The sequence below is a fragment of the Dicentrarchus labrax genome, unplaced genomic scaffold (genome assembly GCF_905237075.1).
Source record: "Dicentrarchus labrax unplaced genomic scaffold, dlabrax2021, whole genome shotgun sequence".
NCBI lineage: Eukaryota > Metazoa > Chordata > Actinopteri > Moronidae > Dicentrarchus > Dicentrarchus labrax.
In genome coordinates this window covers 27,154,834-27,181,103 of record NW_026136713.1, presented here as the reverse complement: position 1 = coordinate 27,181,103, position 26,270 = coordinate 27,154,834, and the positions used below count along the sequence as shown (strand labels likewise).

Below are 26,270 nucleotides of genomic sequence, written 5' to 3'. Positions count from 1 at the left end.
GGTTGCACCTGGGGCCGGGTCTGACTGGGGTGGGTATTTGAGCCTGAAAACATGTGACCCACCATGGCACCACATCCTCACCTCCACCTGCAGTCCCATTAGACAAAGACATGCTTCAGAGGTGAAGCTAAATTACGAAATAACTGCCAACTCGTGACTGATAGCTCTTTACATGGAAATTATTCTGTCACTTCAAAGTCTCAATTGTCTGAAATTTCTTCCATGAGGTTGAATAGGGAGCATGTCACTGTGCTGCTCAATTTCAAACCAACTGGCAGCCTGTTATGAGTCAGAGCTGTCAGCTTCCAGTGTGAACTCTCCACACGCGCTCAGCGTTCATGCTTTGCCAAGTTGGTGGCTGAAGAAATACTCCCACTGGAATAATCTTTATGAGTTACATGGATGAGACTCCAAGTTGCAGGGGAAGTTATGACAAATTAAAACAAATAAATAAGTCAGTCTACAGCCAGTAGCAGCTCTTTAAGGCAGTACTTCATTACAGAACTACTTTGAGCTAACAGTGACAATTCTAACATATTGATGTTGAGCAGGTACAGAGTTTAATTATAGGGTAGCAAAATCACAATATCATGTTATATTATAGATAATGTGGGAAACGGTAGCAATGCGTTGAGGTCGAGATTACTATAATGTCAAACTAACTCAAAAATGTCCTATTCTGCCCCTTAGCTCTTAAGATCTCTAAGCATTGCCCTGTGGTTGCATCAATTGCACAATACTGACTATCCAGGTTACAGGTATGGCCAATTTATTTATTTAAATTCAACTTTCTCAACTCCCATGCTAAGTTAATAAAGTAAGCATAAAGTAAAGCTTAAGTTTCACAGTTCTCATTATGGTCTTATGCCTTCAACCAGTTTCACACAGTTATAAGTAAGTAAGTTTCCATCATATTCCGCATAGCGTTGTGCAGCTATAGCTTGTAACTTTGTAGTGTACTGCGCAGTATGGGGGAGTATCAAATTTACAATCCACCCAAACAAGACATTTTACCCAAAACGACAAATTCCAACCTCATAGTGGCACTTCACTGTTCTTGCTTATCTTACTGATAGATCATATGTTAGACAATAAAGTGCTTTGAATTGTGTGGCCATAGTTTGGGGAAGCCCTCTCTTGTTTCAACAGGACAATGGCCCTGCACACTAAGCCAGGCATATTGCCCAATATCACCGCTGGACCTCGCTAATGCTCTGCATGGGAGCAAATCGCTTGCAGCATTCCTTGCCAGCATATGCCAATGAATGAATGGGCATTGTTCAACAATTAGATGTAATAATTGGGTGTCCACAAACTGTGAATATAGAAGTGCAGTGAGGAAATGGCACTAACCCCCTTCTGATGCCATATTAGTCAGCTGTAGTGTTATCTTTACTTACACACAGTGAAACACAATTGGTTGAGAAATAGTCACGTTCTTCTTCTGATAGACTAACTTATACAAGTTACATTTTTAGCATTAAGCTGAAGCTCATATCCACACTTAGACAAATTGTGCAACAGTGGAATACATTTTAAAGTCCAAAACCTTAAAACAACCACAGTTAGAGTCCGAGAGCAAATTTCAGAGGAAACACAGAGTTATTTACAAACTGACAGAATGACAAGAACTCGTCTTCTGAAGGTTCCTGGGGGAAATTCAAGCTTATGATGGCGAAAATCAAACACCATTTTTGGTTGCCTGGCAACATGTTTTGACCAAGTGTAAAATCTTTTGTTTGGTTCCCATCACACCAGCAGAGAGCTGCTCAGACCAGCCTAGTGATTAGAGTCACACAGTAAACACCACAGAAAAAGAAGACCTGTAGGCGACAAACAATACTTACTGTATGTTGGATGTTAAGCCGACGTCAGGGATGTTTATGTGAAACAGATCATTATCAAAGGAGTCGTCATTTTTTTACTGTACGGTTTGCTGACGATAATTACAGTGATGGCCATTGTAGACGTGGTATTTATCCTCAGTTGTCTCTGTACTGGTGCTTCGAGCAATTAGACAGTAGAATGTAAACACAACTCAACTCTAAAAATTTCATGTTTGCAGTGGCTCTCAACCAACCTCTCATCTATTATTTACAACTCCTGATTAACGAAAATACAGGTACCTCTTGGCAAGAGTTCAATTGAAGCAGCAAAAAGAGTATAAAGTGTGGTGTTTATGTTGTTTACTTGTCATTTTTGCAGAAAAAAACCCAAACAAAGAGTTTGCTTTCTGTTTGTTAAGAGTTATTGACGTGTGTGGTGCACACATTGCATTATGTGTTAGTACAAATACATTTATTTATAAATACTAAGTAGAAATATATATTGGCAATTAGTATATACAGTTCCAATTAGTGTTACCAATGGTAGAAGATATCAGTTTTATCATGTCTATGTTGCATTTTACTGCTGTAGATGTCTATGGTTGAGCTGATTTGAACTACTTTATATACTGCTCTGTAGTTTAATCTACAGCAGTGCATCATATTCTATATCCAAGAGGGTTTTTAATTGTTTATTTAGCTTAAGAAGTAGGAGAATTCCTCAACCCATAAAGTAACACTTCATCCTTCATTTTATCAGAAAAATATCTATTCAGAATCACCAAATTAGGATGGCCAGGAAAGGTATGAAACATTCCAGTCTTCAAAATAGTAACTAAAACAATAAAGATATTAAAAATAAATGTAGTGGAGTAGAAGTAGGAAGTTGCATAAAATGTAAATACTCAAGTAAAGTAACTTGAATGTGTACTTAAGTAAATGTATTCACGGACATGGCTATAGGAGGGGAAGGGGAAGTGCACGTCATTGAAGCAGAAGTCCCACTGCACTATATCTGTCTGCAGCAAAGGTTTCATTCCCTCTTCCACAAACATGCAATTAGAGGGTCTTCTTTTTACATTGTCAGCTTAATGGGTATATACTAGTATGCTTGCTTGTAAAATCGGAGAATTGTGTCATTTAAACAAAGATGTCACAATTATCTTAACATCTACGTGTCTTATGAGCAGACATGCTGTCAAAACTTCATGTCAAAACCACTCCATTTTGGATGTCTAGCATTAAATAGAGGAAATATCTCCCCCATTTCTTCCATCACTCAACTTATAAACATTTCTTTAAATTGTATGGTGGGCGGAGATGAGCTGAAACAGTGTAATTAATCAGCAGCTACAGCACACTACTGACTGTGAGTTGACTGCTTATTAGCTTGCAATTGCCAGGTTTTGACAATAATGTCATATTCTGGGCAGTGACACAGTTGTAGGCTTAATTAGAAGCATGTCAGTCCTTCTTTAGCAAAGTTTTGACAAGCAAGACAATCTAAATCTCCAATAAAGTTGAACTTTAAGTTGGACTCACAAGGGTTGTGATAACAGCCTTGCTAACAAAATCCAACAAGATCCTGTATTTAAAGCTGCCAAGTGACCTGATTCATATAATGCAGCAGCATCCAGAGAGTAATATGAAGTTAAATACACAGCAGAAAATTGAAGCCAGGGCATTTTATATTGGTCTCCCTCCTGTTAGAGCTGGGTATATTTTGGGACTTTGGGACGTTGCTGTGTGTTGAAGTGGAGTCTCCTGCCTGAGGATGGATGTCCGCTAAAACTCTTAAGATTTGAGTTGAGTGCAATATTGAGTGCATATATGGCTGAAGGGATTCACTGAGCTCAGAAAAGTAAGTGTATGTCAGAGAGTGAGAGACACTGAGAAGGTTATCAAGGGAAGGGGAGGCAGAAATAGAAAGAAAGCAGACAGAGAGTAAAGAGAAAGGAACCCAAAAAAGAGACAGACGGCCACAATCTGAGAGAAACAGACAGCTAGAAAAAATGCAAATGTAGACAAATGGAGGGATGATGGAGAGAAGAAGAGCCTCTGCAGACTTTGTCCAAATCTCACCTTGGTATGACTGACCCACATTAATCCATCATTCTGTGTCATTACGTTTGCTTAGCTCAGACAGCTTCTAACTTCACTTTAGGCAAAAAGAATCAGGGTCAAACTAATGTGAACATCCTCCTTTCTCTAATATTGCTCAGGCCTTCAGAGTCCTTTAAACCTTCTCCACAAACTTCATTTTCAATTTTATTTGCCAGCATTCTCTTCTGTTCCAGAAGTCTGTTGTCTGCGGTAACTGAGGATGTGAATTGTAAATGGTAAATGGACATTACCTGTATAGCACTTTTCTGGTCTTCTGACCACTCAAAGTGCTTTTACCTGACATGCCCCATTGACCAACTCACACACATTCATACAGTGAATGGCAAAGGCCATCACAAACAGAAACTAACTCATTTATCCACATTCACACGCCGATGCCACAGCCACCCTTTGATGGTACCTTTGAAAGTAGTTTTAAGTGCAGTGTGTGCTATCATTTAAATAAATGAATCAATTTTAGTATATACAAAAAAACTCTACGGTATGCCCCTGAATGCAAACTCAATTCTAATGCTAACAAGCTAAGCTACTAGAAGCCTCTATAGTCCCATAAGGTAATAGTTTTTCAGTTCAAAACTAGAGGTTGTTAATTTAAGCCTAAAATTGATGCGTTGGTCAGAATTTGCTATATTTATTTACAGAACAGCCTCAGAGTTGAACTTTAGAGCAATGTTTTTGATCACAAGAGTAAGATAACTATTTACAGATTTTTGTTTATATATAAAAGTTATATTTATTGTATTGATACATTTTACTTGATATTATACGTGTAAGAAGTACATTATCCGTCAGCAAAGTATTCACTCAGCCCTGCTAACAAACGAATCACCCCCTGGCACCAGGTCCGTACTGAACGCACAAAAGAGCTATTTTAAAGCCCTTTCAAATATCTGTGTCATAAAATATTGACTGATTATGTCCCCCTTTTTTCCCACAATGATTATGTCATATGAAAACTAAATGCAGTGGCCATGTAAAAGCATAAAATAACGCAGTTTTCTTGAGCATGGTGCAGTAAGGGAGGCTTGATTTTATGTTGCTACCGCACACAAAGTTCTGTAAAGTTTACAGAACTAATGGGAATAGCTTTTTTTTTTTGGGGGGCACACAGGACGCTTCAGAGACGTGACACATCTACTCCCAGCATGCAGCAGCTGAGCTTTGCCACAGTAATCAATGTAAGCTGCTACGCCACCTACAGAGACCACACATCCCCGCTGCTGAGCCACGCAGCCAAAGTGTGAACCTCTCATTCCTCTGATAGAGAGACTGCGGGGGGGGTGCATGAAAACCAAATCTGTACAACAAAACGCAACAGATCTACCTTTGTTAAGCTCATAATCATCCATCTTTGGTGGATCTGTGTCAGACAGGTTTTTAAAGCAGTAGTTTGTGGTTTCTTGAATTGGATTGCATAATATGGCTAAGACTACAAGTACTAGTAGTTGTTCTAGCAGCCATTCAAGTAACTCCTTTGCATTTAATAAATCCCAGATGACTGGTAGGCAGCGAGAGCTCCGATCTTCTGGTATCACAAGACTAATTACCATCTGCTGGTTTAAATAAGGATATAAACACTTTCATGGGGACTATTTTTTATAAAATGTAGTTCCAATGAAAACTGTTGACAGCAAAGTTTCCGAATCAACCTCAGAAACCGGATATTGTTTCTAGAAATGCAAAATACTTTTTCACAATTCTGTTCACCTGCATTGAATTGAGTTAACATGGACCAGACTAAGGTGGTTTGGAGACAAATAAAATGACCACATTTTCTGTTTTTGCACCTCTGAACGTTTCTTCCTCATCCCTTCTCCGCCACAAAGCTCTGATTTATAGTTACAGTTCATTTTATCCAAACACCAACTTTGTTTGTGTCCGATTCACTCTAGCTGTCCCTCCTCATCTGCTGTTTGTTGAGGTGTGAAATTCACTGTTAATGGGACAAATTAACATTCACACACAAACACGTGCACACACCCACATTCAAGTTCACACAAGGAGTCAGTTTCTTTACACAAATAATGCACACACACACACTGCAAAGATACACACACACACACACACACACACACACACACACATACACCAAAGATTTGCATTACTACACCTGAGGATCTTCATTCCTGTCTGAGCTGTGACAGACTTTGTCTCTCTGACTGTCCCGTGGCTGTGTGGGCTGTGCTCCAATAATTAAACCACCTTTTGGTTCAGTTACTCAAAAAGTAGTGCTCCCTGTGAAACAATCTCTTGTTTGGACGTTTTCCCAAAATGACCTACAACTGTCAAGTTTATTGCATATTTTGACCATTGCACAAGTTAAATTTTTCCGTTATTTTCCTGTTTCATAAGGCCAGTTGCTTCACATAAATACAGCACTTTGTTTCTCCCTCTGCAGCTGATTAGATGTGTCTCCTCTGTTGCTTGGTTACTTGTTTTCTTTGTTAAAGGGCAGCCTGGGAAGAAGCTGCAGCATGCTGACAAAAGACATTCATGTAGCTAGTAAGATGTAAGTCAAAGAGGTTTTACTTCACACACCTGGACAGGAGACAACATCTGAACGAGAGTGTGTGAGAGTAATGTTTAATACTATTAGCAGTTAGGTAATATGCAGTGTTGTACCAAATTGCATTAATGACCCAAAATGAGAAAGCCTCCCTAGCATCTTCCCATTTATCATCTGTCCGAGATGATTCATGGAATAAGTGAACTGTCATTGTCACTGCCAGTACCACTAGTTTTATCTATAAACTAGTACTGTCAAACGATTAAAATATTTAATCGCGATTAATTGCATTAATGTCATAGTTAACTCGCAATTAATCGCACATTTTTATCTACTCTAAATGTCCCTTGAATTCTTTTTGTCCCATTGTTTTTTCTCACTTTAATGTCCTTATCAACATGGAAAAGTGGATCGCCTTGCTTTGTGCAAATGTTGTTTTTATTGAAAAATCCTCCATTGTCACCTGGCTTTGACGAGAGGGCGGAGAATTGGCATCAGATGTGTGCTTGGCCATCAAGTGGTATTTCAGACTGGACGTGCTGCGATGATAGCTCAGTTCACAACGACATAACACACAGATCACTTTTTTCACCATTTCGGCGTTTCACACTCGCAATCCACTCAAAACTTAATGTCTACTACTCTTAAACAAGTGTGTCCGGCATGCCTGTTGTTTTGTTTCCAGTCTAGCTAGATCCGGTGTGGTGTTAAACAAACGTTAATCTCGCGATCAAAAAATTGACGCTGTTCAAAATGGGTTTATGTTAATGCCCTTAATAACGCGTTTAACTGACAGTACTACTATAAACCTTATTTTATTCAATAGAAATAGACTGGAACCTATTTTGTTTTAAAAAATAAGAAAATAGTCAAACAAATTAGTCAAAAGAAGGACTTCACCTGCATGAAATAATATACACTGAACAAAATTAAAAACGCAACACTTTTGTTTTTGTCCCCATTCATCATGAGCCGAACTCAAGACTCTAAGACTGTCTCTATGTACACAAAAGGCCTATTTCTCTCAAATATTGTTCAAAATCTGTGTTAGTGAGCACTTATCCTTTGCCGAGATAATCCATCCACTCACAGGTGTGGCATATCAAGATGCTGATCAGACAGCATGGGTATTGCACAGGTGTGCCTTAGGCTGGCCACAATAACAGGCCACTCGAAAATGTGCAGTTCCATCAAACAGCACAATGCCACAGATTGATTTGAGGGAGCGTGCAATTGGCATGCTGACTGCAGGAATGTCCACCAGAGCTGTTGCCCGTGAATTGAATGTTAATTTCTCTACCATAAGCCATCTCCAAAGACGTTTCAGAGAATTTGGCAGTACATCCAACCGGCCTCACAACCGCAGACTACGTCTAACCACACCAGCCCAGGACCTCCACATCCAGCATCTTCACCTCCAAGATCGTCTGAGACCAGCCACCCGGACAGCTGCTGCAACAATCGGTTTGCATAACCAAAGAATTTCTGCACAAACTGTCAGGAACCGTCTCAGGGAAGCTCATCTTAATGCTCGTCGTCCTCATCGGGGTCTCGACCTGACTGCAGTTCATCGTCGTAACCGACTTGTGTGGGCAAATGCTCACATTTGATGGCATCTGGCAGATGGCAGGCAGCGTGTATGGCGTTGTGTGGGTGAGCGGTTTGCTGATGTCAATGTTGTGGATCGAGTGGCCCATGGTGGCGGTGGGGTTATGGTATGGGCAGGCGTGTGTTATGGACAATGAACACAGGTGCATTTTATTGATGGCATTTTGAATGCACAGAGGTACCGTGACGAGATCCTGAGGCCCATTGTTGTGCCATTCATCCACGACCATCACCTCATGTTGCAGCATGATAATGCACGGCCCCATGTTGCAGGGATCTGTACACAATTCCTGGAAGCTGAAAACATCCCAGTTCTTGCATGGCCAGCATACTCACCGGACATTATGCGGTCACCCATTATGCATGTTTGGGATACTCTGGATCGGCGTATACGACAGCGTGTTCCAGGTCCTGCCAAAAACTTGGCACAGCCATTGAAGAGGAGTGGACCAACGTTCCACAGGCCACAATCAACAACCTGATCAACTCTATGCGAAGGAGATGTGTTGCACTGCTTGAGGCAAATGCTGGTCACATCAGATACTGACTGGTTTCCAGACCCCCCCGGACCCCCCCAATACAGTGAAACTGCAAGTTTTTGAGTGGCCTTTTATTGTGGCCAGCCTAAGGCACACCTGTGCAATACCCATGCTGTCTGATCAGCATCTTGATATGCCACACCTGTGAGGTGGATGGATTATCTCGGCAAAGGTGAAGTGCTCACTAACACAGATTTTGAACAATATTTGAGAGAAATAGGCCTTCTGTGTACATAGAGAAAGTCTTAGATCTTTGAGTTCAGCTCATGATGAATGGGGGCAAAAACAAAAGTGCTGCGTTTATAATTTTGTTCAGTGTATGTTATAATAAGTAATAATGATGAGATTGCTGAAGCATTTTTTACTTTCAAATTCTATCAGGGATTTCTTACCTTTTTTTCTCTTCTCAAACAAGTTGGAGACGTAGAGAGTTGTTTCAACACTGAAACATCTCTGCAGAATACACTGATAACCATGTGTCATTGATGTAGATACAGGGTGAATAAAAAGAACCACTCCTAAATTAGCTTAGGAGGAGGCAGATAGAATCAACTTTAAAATACTCTGGCACTTCACAGTGTTGTATTTTGTCCTTCCTTCATTTAAGAGAAATCTTAAATGAATGTGCATAACTTTGTAGGGACATGAAAATACTCTAGAAGCCACCGTGCATCTTGATCTAGTCTTAGCAGGACCAACGTGACAGCAGAGCTGCTCTGCACAGCCTGATCCCTCCTGACACCCCCTCACTTCAGTTCCCCTCCCACTCAACCACAGCCAAGCTGACAGTGAGTCACCAAAATACCAAATAGACGCAGGTGAGAAGCAAACCCAGAGTGTGTACACCAGATGAAAATGCCACTTTGCTGGCATGGATAATGGTACACCGACAAAGCTGGAAGCAGAGCCAGCCATCCTCATTTAAAGCTGTTTGATTATCAATGAGCCGAGATCAAGAAATACACAGTTTTTCATGTGTGTGTAAAAGAGACACAGTGAAACAAACATAATGTGTAAGATGTGGAGGATAAATGTGTGTTTGTTGCTGTATCCATACGTGTGTGTATTTCGTCTCTTTCATTTGGCAAGTCTGCTCCGATTCGTCTTTTTACTCATGAATAACTACACATAAAATAATTACAGAACCTGTATGTATGCATGAACTGTATTTCTTTATTTGAATTCGTTAAAGTGAAATAAAAATCCAAAACTGGAGATCCATGAAGTCCATGATTTTTGCTGGTAGGCAGTTTTCCTTGCCCTTGTCGCCAAGTGCTTGCTCATGGTGGTACTGTTGGGTCTCTGTAATTAATGTTGAAGAGTTCGGTCTAGACCTGCTCTATTTGAAAAGTGTCCTGAGATAACTTCTGTTATGAATTGGCACTATACAAATAAAATTGAATTGAATTGAATTGAAACGGTACCAAACCGATGTTTCAGGGTTTTAATTAAAAAAGTTACTCTGTCACTCAAAAAACCTGCCTTCATCTGTCTCTCAGCCAAGGGCCAAAGGTTTGGCTCAGCATGCCCAGGGTGGCTCTAGAGAAATATTCACAGGGTGGCAAGAGGGTGGCATGGAGAACACAAGGAATTGACTGAACTCTTCCAAATGACAGAAAACCGGCAACAAGACAACACCTCTTCCTGGGGTAGTTGTTGAGACCCACATCCTCCGAAATCCTACAGGGCGGTGTTCGACAGCACCATCAGCCCGGCAGAATATAGCATTAACAGGAGGACGGGTAGTAGCTGCTGCCACTGACAGTGACTTGAACGACTAAAAAAAAGCTACACCATCATCAACGCTTGGCCGTGAACTAATTTCTGTTGGGCCAGTCAACCACTCTCATCCATGGCTGCAAAGGGATGAAAATATTCCGCTAGCTTAGCCAACTTAAACTAGCCTACACCTGATGACAGACTTTTAGTTTTCAAAACTTGAATTCTCGCTCAACTGGTAAAACGTTACGTAACAGGATTGCAGCTCATACAACTGCCCCCTGGTTCCCCTAGTGGAGTCAACTCTGACGTATTCTAAAATGTGGCCATAATTGATCATTAAATTATGTGTGTTAATATCAGTTTTTAACACATTATTTTAAATAAGTTAATTTGATAGCATTTTACATCAAACCTGGGTTGCAGCTGGTGTGGCCACCACTCTACATTCTGCCCCTGAAAATGCTGCTCATCTGGACTATATCAGTAAAACATACTAAAACGAAATTTTGCACTCCACTTCAGTATGATGCAGTGCAACCCACACACCAGACTGACAGACAGATTGTGTGCTGCAAAATCGCCAAAATGTTTTGTAATTCCTAGGAAAACTGGGGCTGAGCAGTGACAACCTTTAACTCTCTTGGCTGTTAGCTGTCACTTGCTTTCTGTTTACTTAACACTGTTGTATCCTGAATGACTGAAAACTCATGTCATGCTACTGATGCAGTAAACTTCACCCATCTGCTCCACGTAAATTCAAACTAACAAAACTGTTCATCATTTTAAGGATGCGCCTTGCAAACTAGTGTCTGAGCTTTTGTAAGAGGACTGATCAGAGGCCAGCGAGCAGCATACCTTGAGAGTGTAGGACCTCAGCGTCTTGCTCAAGGACACTTCAGCAGATTCTCATAAGATGGTCCTCCAGCCGAAGGACGGCCAGCCTGCTTACTATGCCTCCCTGCAGGAAATGTTAAATAGATTTGGAAAATGAGCCTTAATTTCAGGTCAGTAAGCAGGCTGCTTTTTCCACGACAGAAGAGAGTAAATTTGCCTTTCAGATTCGTCACTTTAAAAAACTGACACGTACTGTACTGTTGCAAAGTGCTTTCAGGCAAAGGGCATGGAAATATAACTCTGAGGCAAATTACTGTGCATCCTCTTGAGGCCTTTGCTGTAAACACGGGACTTTTTATACAGTGTTTTGGATTTACACCAAATCAGAAATTTTATATTTCTACTTACACAAGTTTGACTAAGCACAGTGTTAATTGGTTTTCATCCACACCCTGCTTCACACACACACACACATACACACACAAAGGTCAAAAAAGCTGTGCAGATTCAGGGATTCAAAATCTGTCAATGAACACAAGTCATTGCAAGATTGCTGTACAGTTCAGTAATTGCAAAGTAGTGTGCACATGGTAGCCATAAATGGTTTTCTATTAAAATATCCTTCACACATTTTCAGTGAAAATCAATATATGAGTGTATGAAAAGGTCAATCTTTGTTGATTCTACACTTATAATAACTTTCAATCTCTTTAAAGAGGTATTGCATTCTTCAACATGGTTTTTGAGCTGTAAACTAAATGAAATGACTGTATTGTGATGAAAAACATCAACTCTGGTGTTAATATTGACATTCTCACCAAATGTATTCACATATGCATTTCATGGCAACAAGCCATGAACTGTTTTAAATCACTCTGAACCCCAATGCTGACATAGAGTCAACTCTTTGGGCAAGTACTTGCATGACATTGAATTTAAATTAAAAAAAGAAAGTGAAAGCAGAAGTGCCAGCTTCATTATTAACCAAATGTCAAGGTATTTGTTTCTTACAATAACTCAGAGATTATATAAAAAGAGAGGAAGAGCAGGGATACAATGAGAGTGAAGGACAGATATGTTTGTAAGACTTCTGATTCAGAAAGAAGGTAGCAAAAAAAGTGTTAAAACATCTCAAACCAAGTGGTGCCATATAGTCCGGGGTCGAGTGGTTGAACAAATGACACAGTCAGCAGCGTCATGTGATCAGAGAGGAGCTGGTTTTAAATAAACTATGGCGTCCGTCTACAGTTTCATCACAGTTCATGTAATGAAAGAGCAGGTGTCCTTTTTCTGAATGGGATGTCTGAGAAACACTACACCTACTTTCACAGCTCTTTTTCCTCGCTGTGCAGGCTTGTTAACAGTATCAGAATCAGTCTTTTACTGTGAATGTAGAGGAAATGTTGAGAAGTAACAGTGATACCAACTGACAAATGAAACAAATTTCAGCTAAATGCTCACACTGTTTTGACAGCTTACAGGTATCAGCGGCGTATTTCCTCTGCTGCTAATCTGTGTGCCACGTTCTTATCTTTACTCATTAGTATGTGCATCAAATTTGAATGTCTTTCTGCTCTCTCTGCATGTTTTAGATAAGATTTGGGGTTTCACAGCTAGACTAAACATGGGTGTCATATCAACCGGATAATCATCAGCTCGTTCATATTCTTATTTCCTTGGAGGATCAAAAGTGACAAAAATCAGAGTCTCGCTTCCCCCAACACACACAAACACACACCTTACTAAAAGGGCTGCAAGGTGCAAGTCAGGTTGACTCATGAGGGCTGGATGAGAAGGGAGGTTAAACACAGCTGTTTGTTATTTTAATGTCAGTACACCACAGTCATTTCTAAAAAGGTTAAGCAAAATGTCATTGAAAATGGGCTGAAAAGATGAGTTTTAATAGATAAGCAGGCGTTGGATATGTTTGGTTTTGTTAAAAGAGAAATTGAAAAGATGTCCTGAATGCAGGGACTACACTGACGATTTAATTATCCATTCCAAACACAACATTAGATGTTTTAACAAGGTAAGTGTATTACTGTCTGAATTTGATAAGACCAAAAGTGATGTCTCTTTTAGATTAAATCTGGGTGCATTTGGACACATTTTTTTAATTACATTTAATCATTTGCAGCTTTTGTCAAAATTGACGTACAAATGAGGGCCAATCCAATCCAGAGGAGATCAAAGAGAATGTGCCACAATGCTTAGTTACACGTTCCAGTCAATTGTCAGTCTTTTTCAGCTTAATTACTGCTGATACAACAGATTTAACAAATGATTACAGCTTGTGTGGACACTCACAAAAACGTTTAGATCAATGCTGTCAACCCTAGCCATTGTTCTATTAGACAATTTACTTATCAATTTTATTACTTTGCATTTACTTTTCTTTACAGGAGTGAACCAAATGCCCAGATATAGGCCTACTGTGTATATTTTATAAGATTTCTTACATGCCTTAAAATCAAGAAGGCCACGAACCCCCCCCATGAAGCTTTGGCCACCCGAACAGCACATTTGTTACAGAGGGTAAATATCTTGTTTCAATAACATTAGCCCATGAAGGCAGGCTTAGCAATTGTTTTTATTAACTAAGAAAACCTCTATGAAAACGAATATTCTCCCATCTGATCCATTTTAGATGGCGGCCTGTGTATTTCCCACACAGAAAATGAATCGGGAATCAATAAGATAACTGATGAAAAATCAAACCAATAAGCAGAATTGAGAATAGCATTGGTATTAATAACTTCAATTGTTATCCCTAATTTAAAGTCTGGTACCACAGGCATCAGATGGAGGAACATATTATCCCAAAAAATTTCATTTCTATTTCATTTATTAAATTTCATTTTAATGATCTATATCTATATCTTATCTTTTCTAAACATGTTCTCATAATTGTCCTCATTTAGTTTCTTCAATGATTCAATTTTCATGTCCATGTTATTGTTTGGCCTTCACTGGCCAATATGAGTTTTTGCCACCAGCATTATACTTATACTGCAATTATTCATTTTGTTATTAAATTACCTACCACATTTCCAAACAGTAACATCTCAGGTTTGATGTATAATTTTTAAAGAATCATTTAAAAGCTCCATCTGACGCACAGATTCATGCGGAGGATATTCCTTTACATATTTAGTTTTGCATATCCTGTGTGTATCCTGCGGCTGTAATTTCCCTCTCCCAGTCTAATCCCTTCCACACAGAGAAGCTGCTGCTGCGGCTTTAATCAGCGGTGTGGAGGTAGTGACGACTAAAAGCACAACACAGGAACCCAATGCAAACAGCAGTGTTTCCTTGTTTTCCTTCACATCATTAAAACACACTCCTGACTGGTACTGCATGGCTGCCCTCTGTGTGTGTGTGTGTGTGTGTGTGTCAATAAGATCATACACACTTTCTGCAGCAGTCCTTTGCCTGTGTGTATCAAAGAGAACTCTGTGTGAAAACACTGGGCAGACTTTAGCTCCGAGCCACTTGTCAGCACAAATTAGCTAATTGTTCTCCACTTCAACATGAAATGTGCCATATTTGTTTCAGTGGAGAAGCTGGCAGAGACATTCTTCCAGCCCCTCTTTTAAGTTTTATTTCCTTTTTTGTCATTTTTTTTGTGTTGAAACATCTTCTCTGTATCCAGAGTCGGCGTGACATTTTGGAAAGGTAGCTAATGGAGAAGTTCCTCTAACTTCATTTATCCTGCTTTTGTCCTGTATCAGTGCTGCAGGATGAACATTCAGCATCTCCCAGTGATAAATGGTAGTCTTGAACTTGGTGAGGGATGAAAGCAGGAAAATTAATATTAAAATATTCCGCACCACCCCTTGAATTTGATTCATATAGTCAGTGTGAAATGGTTACCTGTGCAGAGCACTATATACTGAAGATAGATATGGATACTGTGTTCAACTGAAAATGTGAATTTCTTGGCAGTTTTTTACAGCCTGCTTGATATGGAAACCAGACACTGTCAATCACAGGATGTCCGAGGGGTCTAAAAAAGTATAAAATCCAATAATCTGAATTTTAGACCTTAAAATGTCTTATGATTACATGATAATATGATTTTAAAAAGGTCTTAAAAAATGATTGGATTAATAAAGTTACTTGTATAAAGTTGCATTTGTCAGTCGAAACCGAAATGGTACCATTTTTCCTACATATCCTTCGTACTTTTTTTTGCCAGTATGGTCGGAAATAGGTCTTAAATTGCCTTAATGGTCTTATAAAGTCGTAAATTTAAGCTGTTAAAACCTGCAGAACCCCTGCTGTCTGCACACTACAAAATAGAGTCAAAGAGGATTATGGGTTTATGTACTCGTTTCTTTTGATTTTTGCTTTTCCATTCTATTTGATCTGGCAAAAAAGGGAATTCTCTAGACAGTATCACTGAATTAAAAATAATACAGATGATCCCGATCCAGGCATTTTTCTCCCATCTCTATTTCTCTAACTTTATATCGTACAATTAATTTAGTATAATATCATCTCTTGTGAATATTAACCACTGCTGGCTAACAATCTCAAGATTGTCACTAAGCTTGAAAGGGTGTTAAAAAGGTCATATTTCGTGATTTGAATATTGTGATTGATTTTCTATCAGAAGTTAAAATGACATGATTTTGGATTAGTTAATTTAAAAAGAGACCAAAACACTTGGTAAAGCTGCTGATTTGAAGGATAATTCTCTGTGAGTTAACCAGTGACCCCTTTCAGCTTATACACTGTCATTTGATCCATTCATCATAAAATATGGTGCAGCTTTAACAAGATTTTGTCTAAACAATGTTGTTGTCAGCCTTTGAAAAAAGTTCATTCGAGATGCCACGAGATGTGTTGGAAAACAGGGTGACGGAGGATCTAACAGGATGTGTGTCATTTTCTGAAAGGAGAGGGTCAAAGAGCAGGAGGAGGCTGAGCCGACATGTGCCTGGAAGTGCTATCAGTGACAGGTGGGATAAATCACCTTGTCAGGCATGAATGGATAAGGGTTGGAAACGCTGTATAATGGAGCACTCAACCCACCCTCAACACACCCTCCACCTCCTGCCGACTCCTGTCCAACTGGGAGGATAACAGGATCAAACGCTTGGCAGATGTCAGTTTCATTGCCGGAGATTTTGACAGCATCTTTGGCGTGCTTCGATTCAGATATGATCCTGCCTAAGTTGAATGGGAGCCTAGGCGTCCTTTTTTTCTGTCAACGCCTCAGTTAGTGTGTGTGCATGCTGAGCTTCAGCAAGCAAATGATTTTTTGTATGAATGGAGGATTTCTTATTGAGATTACGTAAGCTGTTACTGAATGAATTATTCAGATTTGAAAAAGACGGTGCACTGTGTTGGCTGCCAAGTCTGCACTCTGCTACACAGCCACCAAACGGCAAAAGTGGGGCTTGAATGGAGGGATAGAAAAATAGTCAAATAAACTCAGATTGAGCTGTAAACTGCCGCCAACACTGCAGTGAAGAATCAATGTGTTAAGTTAGTAGTTATGTAGTTCAGTTATGTACAGGTGGCTTGAGGTGACGGATGTTATGAAAAGATAATGTGGTATGGAGGGTAAACCTTGAATTCATACTGGGTGTGTTTTTGGTGTGCCATTTTTACTTAAGGTTTACACATAGGACGGAAATAGAATCAACACACAGGGCTTGTAGACATGCAGAGACGGTGGAGTGATGGGCTGCCATGTAGCAGCGCTCTGGGAGAAGTTAGGGGTTAGGTTGCCTTGCTCAAGAGCACCTCAGCAGTGCACAGGAGGCAGAACTGGCACCTCTCCAGCTACCAGTCCACACTCCATACTGTGGTCCCTGCTCGACTTCCCAAGTCCCTACAGAGTGAGCTACATATATACACGCCACTTGTGTTGGCACTGAGCATTAGCGTTGGACGTGAATTCTGAGGGGCAGAACCTTTCAAATGAGGTATTTCCCTACAGATACTGGGCTGACCAATCACTTAAATGTATCTGTCTCATTCTATTCACCTGTGTGCACTTGGTTTCTTTCTTAACTATTACAGATTCCTAAACTACCATTTTTTTTTCAACCCATGGCCATGGTTGTTGCCAAAACTAAACAAAAACCTCCTAACTACAGTAACCGTACAAGGCAGCTGGACTCAAGATGACAAAATCACAGTATCATGCAATAATCTATCTAGCCAGACCTCAAGCTATGCACTTGTGTTTAACCACAGTGGTTCGGACCAATCAGCGTCGTATGAGGAACTACTGGCAGCTACAGCATGAGCTATGGGTGTGGTTTAACGCTGGGTGTGTGTGATGTTGACACAATAAGTGGCTCAAAAACAACAGTGACAGATGCTAAAGAGGTTAGCTGTTAACTTCCTGTTTTGTTGAGCATGAAGGTTTATGTATAATTTATCATTATCACTCTTAGGAGAAGAATTCCCAGTATTTATTATGAAAAAGTTATTTAATGTTGTCAGCCATAATATTTTATAAGTGTGATGAGCTGCATTCAAAGTCCATCGTTTGGCTTAAATCCAACCTTTCTGGTGATCTGGTAGATCATATTAACACGTTTTGGGGGCAGGACAACAATAATTCAAAGGTCATGTGGTTATTTGAGAAAACAGTTTTCTTACAGCGCAGCTGATTTGTTTGACACTAGTAATCTTCTGCATCATTACCATCACTAGCAGGCCTTATCCATCTCTAGCTGTGTCCTGAATGGATTACATTGATGAAAAAAAAAGAATAAACAGCTGAATGCACTTATTGAATGAGCAAACAAGAGAATGAATGAGCAAACAATTGACAAATGTACTGTACCAACACAAGCAGGCAGAGGCGACCTGCTCTTTCCATCCTTCTGTTTGGATTCATGCTGTCTAAGGGCCGAACTCTCCAGTTGAAAGCAATCATCCAGAAAACAGGATATGTCACAGGACACCAGAGGTGGTGAGGAGAGGGAAGGTAAACAGTAGAGCGAGAGGGAAAGCTGATTCAAGAGGAGGAAAGAGACTCTCGCTGCTATCAGATTGCTCTGAGTCTGACTGACTGCATCGTATTGACTTTAGGCTCTTTAGGCAGATATTTCATTTCCCTGTTAGGGCATAACAATTTCTCAAGAGCATTTCCTGAAAGGGACTCCAAAGGTGGGCTATGTAATACATAGTTGCTAGCTCCTCTTAATGGCCCAAATTCAAACAGGTGCAAACATTAGCAATATTTTTGTTCCCAGGATGGCGAAATCTTAACCCACCCTACTCTAGCCTCCGATTGGCTTACCCTGATACCCTGTGCATTGATGAAAAGACAGTTTCTGCTACATCTGCATTATGCCACACTTCCAGTACTGTAAATATGTAGATTCCAAACTTGATGCATTTAAAAAGTCATGTTTATTGAGTGCAAAGCTAGCAGTACATGCTATCAACAATTACCTACCATTTCATACGTGGGATGCATCACACCCTGTCCATATAGAAGATCTACAGTACTGTTTATGTACACACACATGAATGGACTAGTATATATTGGGGAACAGGGCGATCCATTGACCAAATACTGTTGTTCTTGTGATAGCATATATTTGGCAATTAAAGATACCAATTAAATGGATGTCATAAGATCATATGAGGCATGACTCCAAACCATCTGCACATTCCCTTGCAACATTCTTATGTAAAATGTGTGTGACATGAAAAATGTATCATGTCCCCCCCTTGACAAGTCTCCACCAATCAAAACCGTTCAGAAACTGTGGAAGAGTGGGGTTATGCATTAGGAGCAATGTTGGCTAATCAAAAATTAAGATTCTTTGCTGTGAGGCAATGACAATACTCTTTAATGTACAAGCAAGAATACTTATTAGGACTGTAACTTTGAACCAGCTTAAATGTAACATTGTGTAATAGCTTGACAAAATGTAACACATTTTCACTTCATTGTGTAATAACACCAGCATTTGTGGCCTTCTGACAGGGCTCCCCATAAAGACCACCAAAAAGCTCCAGCTTATTCAAAATGCAGCTAATAAAAAAATAAATAAAATTATTTATTACAAAATGTGGAAAATGTACTACATATTGGGTTCATGCTGTTTATTGCAAGGTGTGTTACAAAATGCAGGTGTTATTGCATAATTAAGTGAATATAAAATACATTTTGTCAAGTTATTACATAATGTGTTGTTACAACATGGCATATATGAAAGATTTGCATGTTTAACTTTGAGCATTTTTATTGAGAACTCTAAGAGTGAAGCTTTTGTACAAGTTAGTAATTTATATCGCATACCTGATAAAGAATATTGGTTGTACTTGATTGTGTTTGTTCCTTTGATTGCCAATGATTCAGAGAGAAACATAATAATATGGAGCTATGTCTTAAGTCACCTGACAACACAACTATTCCCTAAGGTCCTGTGAAGATACTAGTAAATCTGTCCAACTGAGGAAGTGGCTAATCATTTCAGAGTGATGCTACTGTAGCTCATTTAAAATTTCTAAGCCCCATAAAGTGTTCATTATGTGGACCACATTTGGCATGGCACAGGAGCTGATGTTAAAATGTGTAACTGGTAAATAATCCATGCCAGAAGACAAACTCCTGCAAACTGTAAAGACTAGATGTATGGCATATCCAATCCAATCCAACTTTATTTGTTGAGCACTTTAAAAACAACCAAAGTTGACAGATAAGACAGTAATGTGACGCCACGCTGCCAGAACATGCAGCACAACATGTGTGATATGACAAATATAGATTTTTTTGGCCTCCTGGTAAGTTAGCAGCAACATCAGATAAAATCTCTACTAATTAAGAAATAGTTGGTTGAAAATTAAGAAGTATGCTAATGATGCTAATTTGGCATTAAAATGGAAATTGATGTTTGCCAATGTATGCCTGTATTGGTGTTTTTCTGTCACTTATCTACCACCTCATCTTGACTTGTGTCATCAACCAAACAAACAGCATGCTAACACATATGTGACACTATCGGATGTATGTATGTAGGGCACTGCGTGGGCCGGTATGAGACCACGTCATTAATCATACTTACTGGCTGGAGCCGTTGGGTTTCGCTCAAGGCTGCTGGAGGCTCCACATTACTGCTATCAACCAGATATGAGAAGCATTCATAACATCACTACACAAAACTGGGTCACGTAGTGCAACCCTACCATCTCACAGACAAGCTTGTCTTACTGCACTTGTGAAGTTCTTAGCCTTTCACATGAATCCCCTAAATCTTATCCTTTACCAAACCGACACATCCTTCTACCATAATTTCCCCATTTTGTTGTCTGCATCATCTTAATCTTTTTTGTACTTTTTCATTGAGCTCATTGGACTGATTGGACCTCTGGCCAAGGGAAAAAAATATTACATTTTTTATATTTTATCATTGATCCACATTCGAGTTTACAAGGTGCTATTATTATTATGCCACAATATAAATATATTTCTATCTTCATCACCATTATTGACAGTTTGGTGCATCAAGAAAAAGTCATACTGAATCAGCTTCACAATTAGCCTGAAAATGTCTGAATGACTTTTACATGGAAGAAAAAAAACTAGGATGAATACTGCAAGATGTTGAGTGATAGGGGATGTCATTTTTTTAACGTATTCAGCAAATTTCCGGATATTTATTTGCAGTGGACACTGGAAGTCACGCTTACTTCAGCCATGTGAGAGCAGTTGTGCCTTTTTAAATCATTTGCATCAATTAGATTCAAGGGGTTCAATATTGTTACTGTATACTTCAATACTACTAATACTGTGGTAGCATCTCAATTTCCCAGTTTCTATGATGATTGTACAATAAGGCACATAGACTAGTTTTTCTTAACAAAACTTTTTCACAAAAATAACTAGGTCAGTCTATACAACCTTCAGCAGATACATGGGCAGCATGATGACACTTTATATATACACATATAGGAGCTGCCTCAATCATTCAACCGTCCAATCAGAGAACTATAGTGATTAGCTTGAGAGGTGATCAACTTGATCCACTCAAAGCATATACGTCATCGGTCAGACAATAGCACTAAAAAAAACAAAAAGATACAAAGTACAATAAAAAGCAACATCCAACAGAAAGAAAATATGTCTATTTAAGAGCACACATACTGAAACAACACATTGTATAAACCAAATAGGGACCCAAATTTCAATTCAGTTATGGTGGCCCCACCTCTGTATTTACTACTGCACCTCTGCTATATTTAATTATGTACAAATAAGGGTCAGAAACAGGCTGAGACACCAAATTCCAAAATCTAATGAGATGTTTACAGAGTCGAGGAGTCATTGTTATCTGTAGGTGATAGGGATGATGTGCTGGGGATGTTTAGCAGTCCTACTGGGCTCCAGCTCTTATCTCTACCATAGTTACTTTGGAAAGAGGCTTGCTGTTGCCAAGGTAACACCGAATAGTCATCCAAATAATCAAACAAACGCAAAAGTGAACAAGAGCAAAATGTCCACAATAGGAAGAGTTTTCTTCTCATTTGAAGATTATTAGAGACATTCATTCTTCTTCAATCTGCCTGTGATATTCCCATCTGTCCTTCGGTTTCATTAATCGTTGCATCTTTTTCTCTTCTTATCAGTCTGTGGGTCTGTGAGTCAAAGCACACAGCACACAAAAAAGTGGTCCAACCTTGGCAGAGATGATTTAGGAAAAATTCAAATCTCTCTCTCGTGCCCTCAGGGCTAAAGGACATTAGCCAAGCGGTGGAAGCAATAAAACGACTCTTTAAATTCCAAAGCAGCGAAAAGAGACCACCCAACAGTCTCAGCAGTATCCCCGTTTTAATCAAAGCAACAAGCCTGAGGGAAAGACAACTACAGAGGCAGTGAGCAGAGCAGTAGAAATCCCACAGTCTATTGTTTCCTCAGCTAAAACAAAAAATTGAAAGAAGAGAATCCGCTTGAAGAAGAAACGAGGGCAGTCAAGTCACTTCTGGATCTGCAGAACTTTAAGGCTGGCTTATTACACAATGTGGTAGCAGCCAAGTCTGCTATGTTTCCAGATAAAGAACAGACAAAGGTTTGTGTGGATGAATGGATGAACAATCCAGGCACACACAATAAACCTACAAGCACAATGACTAGTGGTAATTCCAATAGTTTTTGCTTTCACTTTATTATCATTTTGTAGGGCATTGAGAAGAGACTACAAATGGTGCACACTGGTGGTCACTTGTACTTGTTTATTTTGATACAGTGTTTATTGTATACGCCCATGACTGACAAATTAAAGAGACACTTGAACAAGTATTACAGTGACATCACCACAGCCACCAGATCAACACCTGTGGAAGACTTTGGAGCCAACCAGTAACCACATCTTTTGGATGAATGGTCATCCCTCTAGAAGTTCGGGGTGGAACAGCACTGTGCTAAGACACTTTATGTTGTTTTTTCAGCGAGTCTGTTAAGAAATGAAGTGTCCTATCATCAATTACCCTTTGGCATCCGTACTAATTAAGGTCACGGAGGTGTGTCAGATGTACAGATGCAAACATAATGGATTCATTTACTAATTCAAGAGAACACAATTCAAGTAAATTACTGCATGCTGCTTTCAGCTCACCAATCAACCTCCATTGACAAAACAAATAACATATTGGGAAAAGGTATATTTATTAATGTAGGAATTAAAAAGAACAATAAACCAACAAAGTGCCCCCAATCCTTAATAGTGTTCAATAATGTTTTTGAAAGTTTACATGCAGGGGCTGCCTCATACAAAGTAAAGACAACGAATGTGCAATGGTACATTTACAGATGCATCCAGAACCGCCAAGTTTAGGTGAATGTTACATATCGAGTTTTAAGTGTCCCCAGTGGAAATTTGAATCAGTAACTACTGGGGAGGAGCGAGTGTATCTTGTTGTTAATTTAAGCCTGAAATTAACATGGGTTGATCAGAAGTTGCAATAATTCTTAGAACTGAACTTCAGAGCAATGTTTTTGATCACAAAAGAGAACTTTTTAAGTTTTTTAATAAAAGTTGGTAAAGACACTTTTTACCCATTTGATACTCTTACTCAAAAAAAGTACATTACCTATACCTGCTACTCGTTTCAGCCCTAGTAACTACAGCTCATATAGCAGTTTATGTCCACAGATGAAATTGATGATCACATGCAATACAACAGTCTATCTACTTTTTAAAAAGAGACAAAAACTAAATGTCATAAGTTTGCATTTGCTTTGATGTGTTGTGCGTTAAGTAATGTGACCGTTGTCAGGAAGTGTTCAATCACAAATCCAGTGATTATTCTACATCAAAGCTGATTAACACTCACCTCTCACTGACAAGCTCCTCCGTCACCGGCATCTGGCCTGCAGCGCTGACATTCATGTAACCATAAATGCAGAGAGTCCCTGCAGACAGAAGATCACAATTAACACATTAACATAATCATTTATATTATTATAGGCTGAACTTTTAATTACAAATATAAAACAATTCATGCAGTCAACAGACTTTGTAGATTACATTAACATAAACTTATTAAAGCATATTAAAATTATGCAAATGCATCAATTTTCTTTGACATTTGAAGTCTGCTGCCAACTGGCCAGCACTGTGTGCTGCCTCAGATTTTGGGGGCTACAATGTTGGATTTAGTAGAGGGTAGACTGATGTTAAACTTGATCAGCCAAACTTTTAAGCTGGCATAAATCTTTAGTGCAAATTCAATAACTAATTTAAGTTAAACTGAAGGTTGAACTGCCTTTCTAAACTTCCTTTTCTTATTATGCATTGCACATAGAACAATCTAAAATAAAACGCTCCTATTTTATTAGCATTTTTGGCCACACCTTTATTGTGAAAATGTGTAATGTTTGCTAAGAGAACTCCTGGTTAAGCAAAGTAAGCAAATGAATAACTAAAACAATTCAGCAGTTGAGAGGTCAACTTATCCTTACATTATACTAACAGGTTGTGTAGTAATTTCACAATCAACTGGATTTCACATCATATCTCCAATTTAATTATCGGAAACATTTTGGAAAAAACAGCAGTATTTACCGAATCCATTAGTCACTTATATACAAAACATGTGAAAAATGGGGTCCGGGTTGAAAAATACATCAACACATTTCTAAAATGGAGACAATCCTGGGTAGCCTATAAGATAATATAATGCACTATGACATGATGTAACTGCTATCAATCAACAATCATGCTATCAACATAAATAAAATTAATACATTTTCATTTTTATACTTCAACTCAACTCCACAGACAATTGGTGTTTTGTGTTAGGCAGTGTGAATACATTGTTTTTTCTGTTACTAAATAAGCAACAACAGGGGTAACAAATTAACTCTATAACTCTAAAAATAGCAAAAAATGTCACACAAAAACAATGTTCTTTCATGATTTCGCTTGAGTCTTGGTACTAACATGAAGTAAGCCCAGTTTTGTGACATCTAGAGTAATTGTGCCGTACATAATCTTCTTACACAATATTCTCTCTGTCTCTCACAACACACAGATGCACAAGACCAAACAATCAGGCAACCATACACTCATGTAAACACTGACTTATATTACATTAGTGTAAGCTGGATTACCATCCAACAGATGTCATGTGTTTAAGATGCCGAATGCACACGCTCACCAGACTGGCGCACTTAAAGTCAACAATCATATGGATGAATTATTCTGGAGTTTTCACAGCCATGAAAATCTGTTCTTCTAGTTCCTACAGTGTGCTGTTTGAATGATGTATGAGCAGAGTTTGACACTAGAAGGATGTTTTGACATTCATCTGCTGAAAGTGGAAAGTTTCTCTGTGCTCATTGGAAGTCTGATTTTTTGCCTACCAGCATGATTTGTGACATCACAAATGGGTTGTGTGATGTAGAAACTTGAAGGCACCAGTGCACATACACTGAGAATGGACAACATTTACATATTCAGAGATTCTGGAATTTCTGGAAATTGTAGATTCCTTTTTAAGGGTTTTAATGTGGAAATTGTTTTGCAGAAAAACACCTTATTGTTCCACTTTATTGGTAGTTGGGGAATAAAGGAGACAGAAAACAATGCAAGCTTTGAAATGCATTCAACATGTTTGTTAGACTTCATGGAAACCCATTTCCACCAGTAAAATAAAACAATTATTTGAAAACTAACAATGTTCATGATAATTTAAAATTATAGGATAAACAAATACTTTTTTATCTTAACATGGAATTTATTTTTATTATCAAGGCTTAGTTTTCATCTTATTTTTTGTTTTACTGGTTAAACACAGGCTCCCAGAGGATAAACAGTGACTGCAGACATAACTTTTTTTTGCAATAAAACTCTACCAGGAGCCTTTAAACTGGACGCTTTTAGGGGCGTCTATTCCAGAAAACAAAAGATTTGATGGACATATAGAAACTAGCTAACCTTGCAGCACCAAGGAAGAAGGACCAAAAATGATTAGCACAACACATGGTTTAAATGAGACCTATAGAAACGAGGTTAAAGGTTAGCTGGACTATCACAATGACATATGAAAATGTCCCGATGAATAATCTTCATGTACAAGTATATATATGGGTGTTTGTGTGCCTGTCAGGAAGATTTATCCTCACATATGATGCACTCAGAATAAAGGAGATGGCCTTAATCGAGTGTCTCATGAATACATGTGTGCAGCTCTGTGCTGGTAGACGTAACCTCATCTATATTCACACACAAACACATGCAAATCCATCCACCAAACCAAACAAGCATGCATGTTTGTATGTACTCAGGCATAAAGGATTCCTGAGATGTTGTGAGGTGCTTTGGATTCAAGCAAATGGCACATATTCCATTCACATTTGAAGACCAAGCATACACACACACACACACACACAAACACACCTACACACACACACACACACACACACACACACACACACACACACACACACACAAACTTTAGGCTTGCCTAATTTCTTTTATAATAAAGGGTAAAGCTCTCATATCTACATATTTGGATAGGTTGGACCTCAGATTAAAAAGCAAATCACAGTAAAGCATAATAAATCTATGGCTATATATTAAATATGTCTAGAGCCAGAGAAAATGAAATTCTTGAATTTAATATCTGAACATC

At 38.9% G+C, this 26,270-nt stretch overlaps 1 protein-coding gene across 5 annotated transcripts in view; it reads right to left on the bottom strand.

Annotated features, from left to right (window-relative positions):
- htr4 (5-hydroxytryptamine receptor 4) overlaps positions 1–26,270 on the bottom strand; it is a 196,291-nt gene that overhangs the window by 107,912 nt on the left and 62,109 nt on the right. For 4 of the 5 annotated variants that reach the window (XM_051420059.1, XM_051420061.1, XM_051420058.1 and 1 more), the window contains exon 2: positions 23,469–23,547. In XM_051420059.1, the coding sequence (XP_051276019.1) occupies positions 23,469–23,524 (56 nt within the window). In that variant the 5' untranslated portion in view covers positions 23,525–23,547. Of the gene's footprint in view, positions 1–11,180; positions 11,284–23,468; positions 23,548–26,270 lie in introns of all 5 variants that reach the window. The other variant, XM_051420062.1, reaches the window with a different exon arrangement.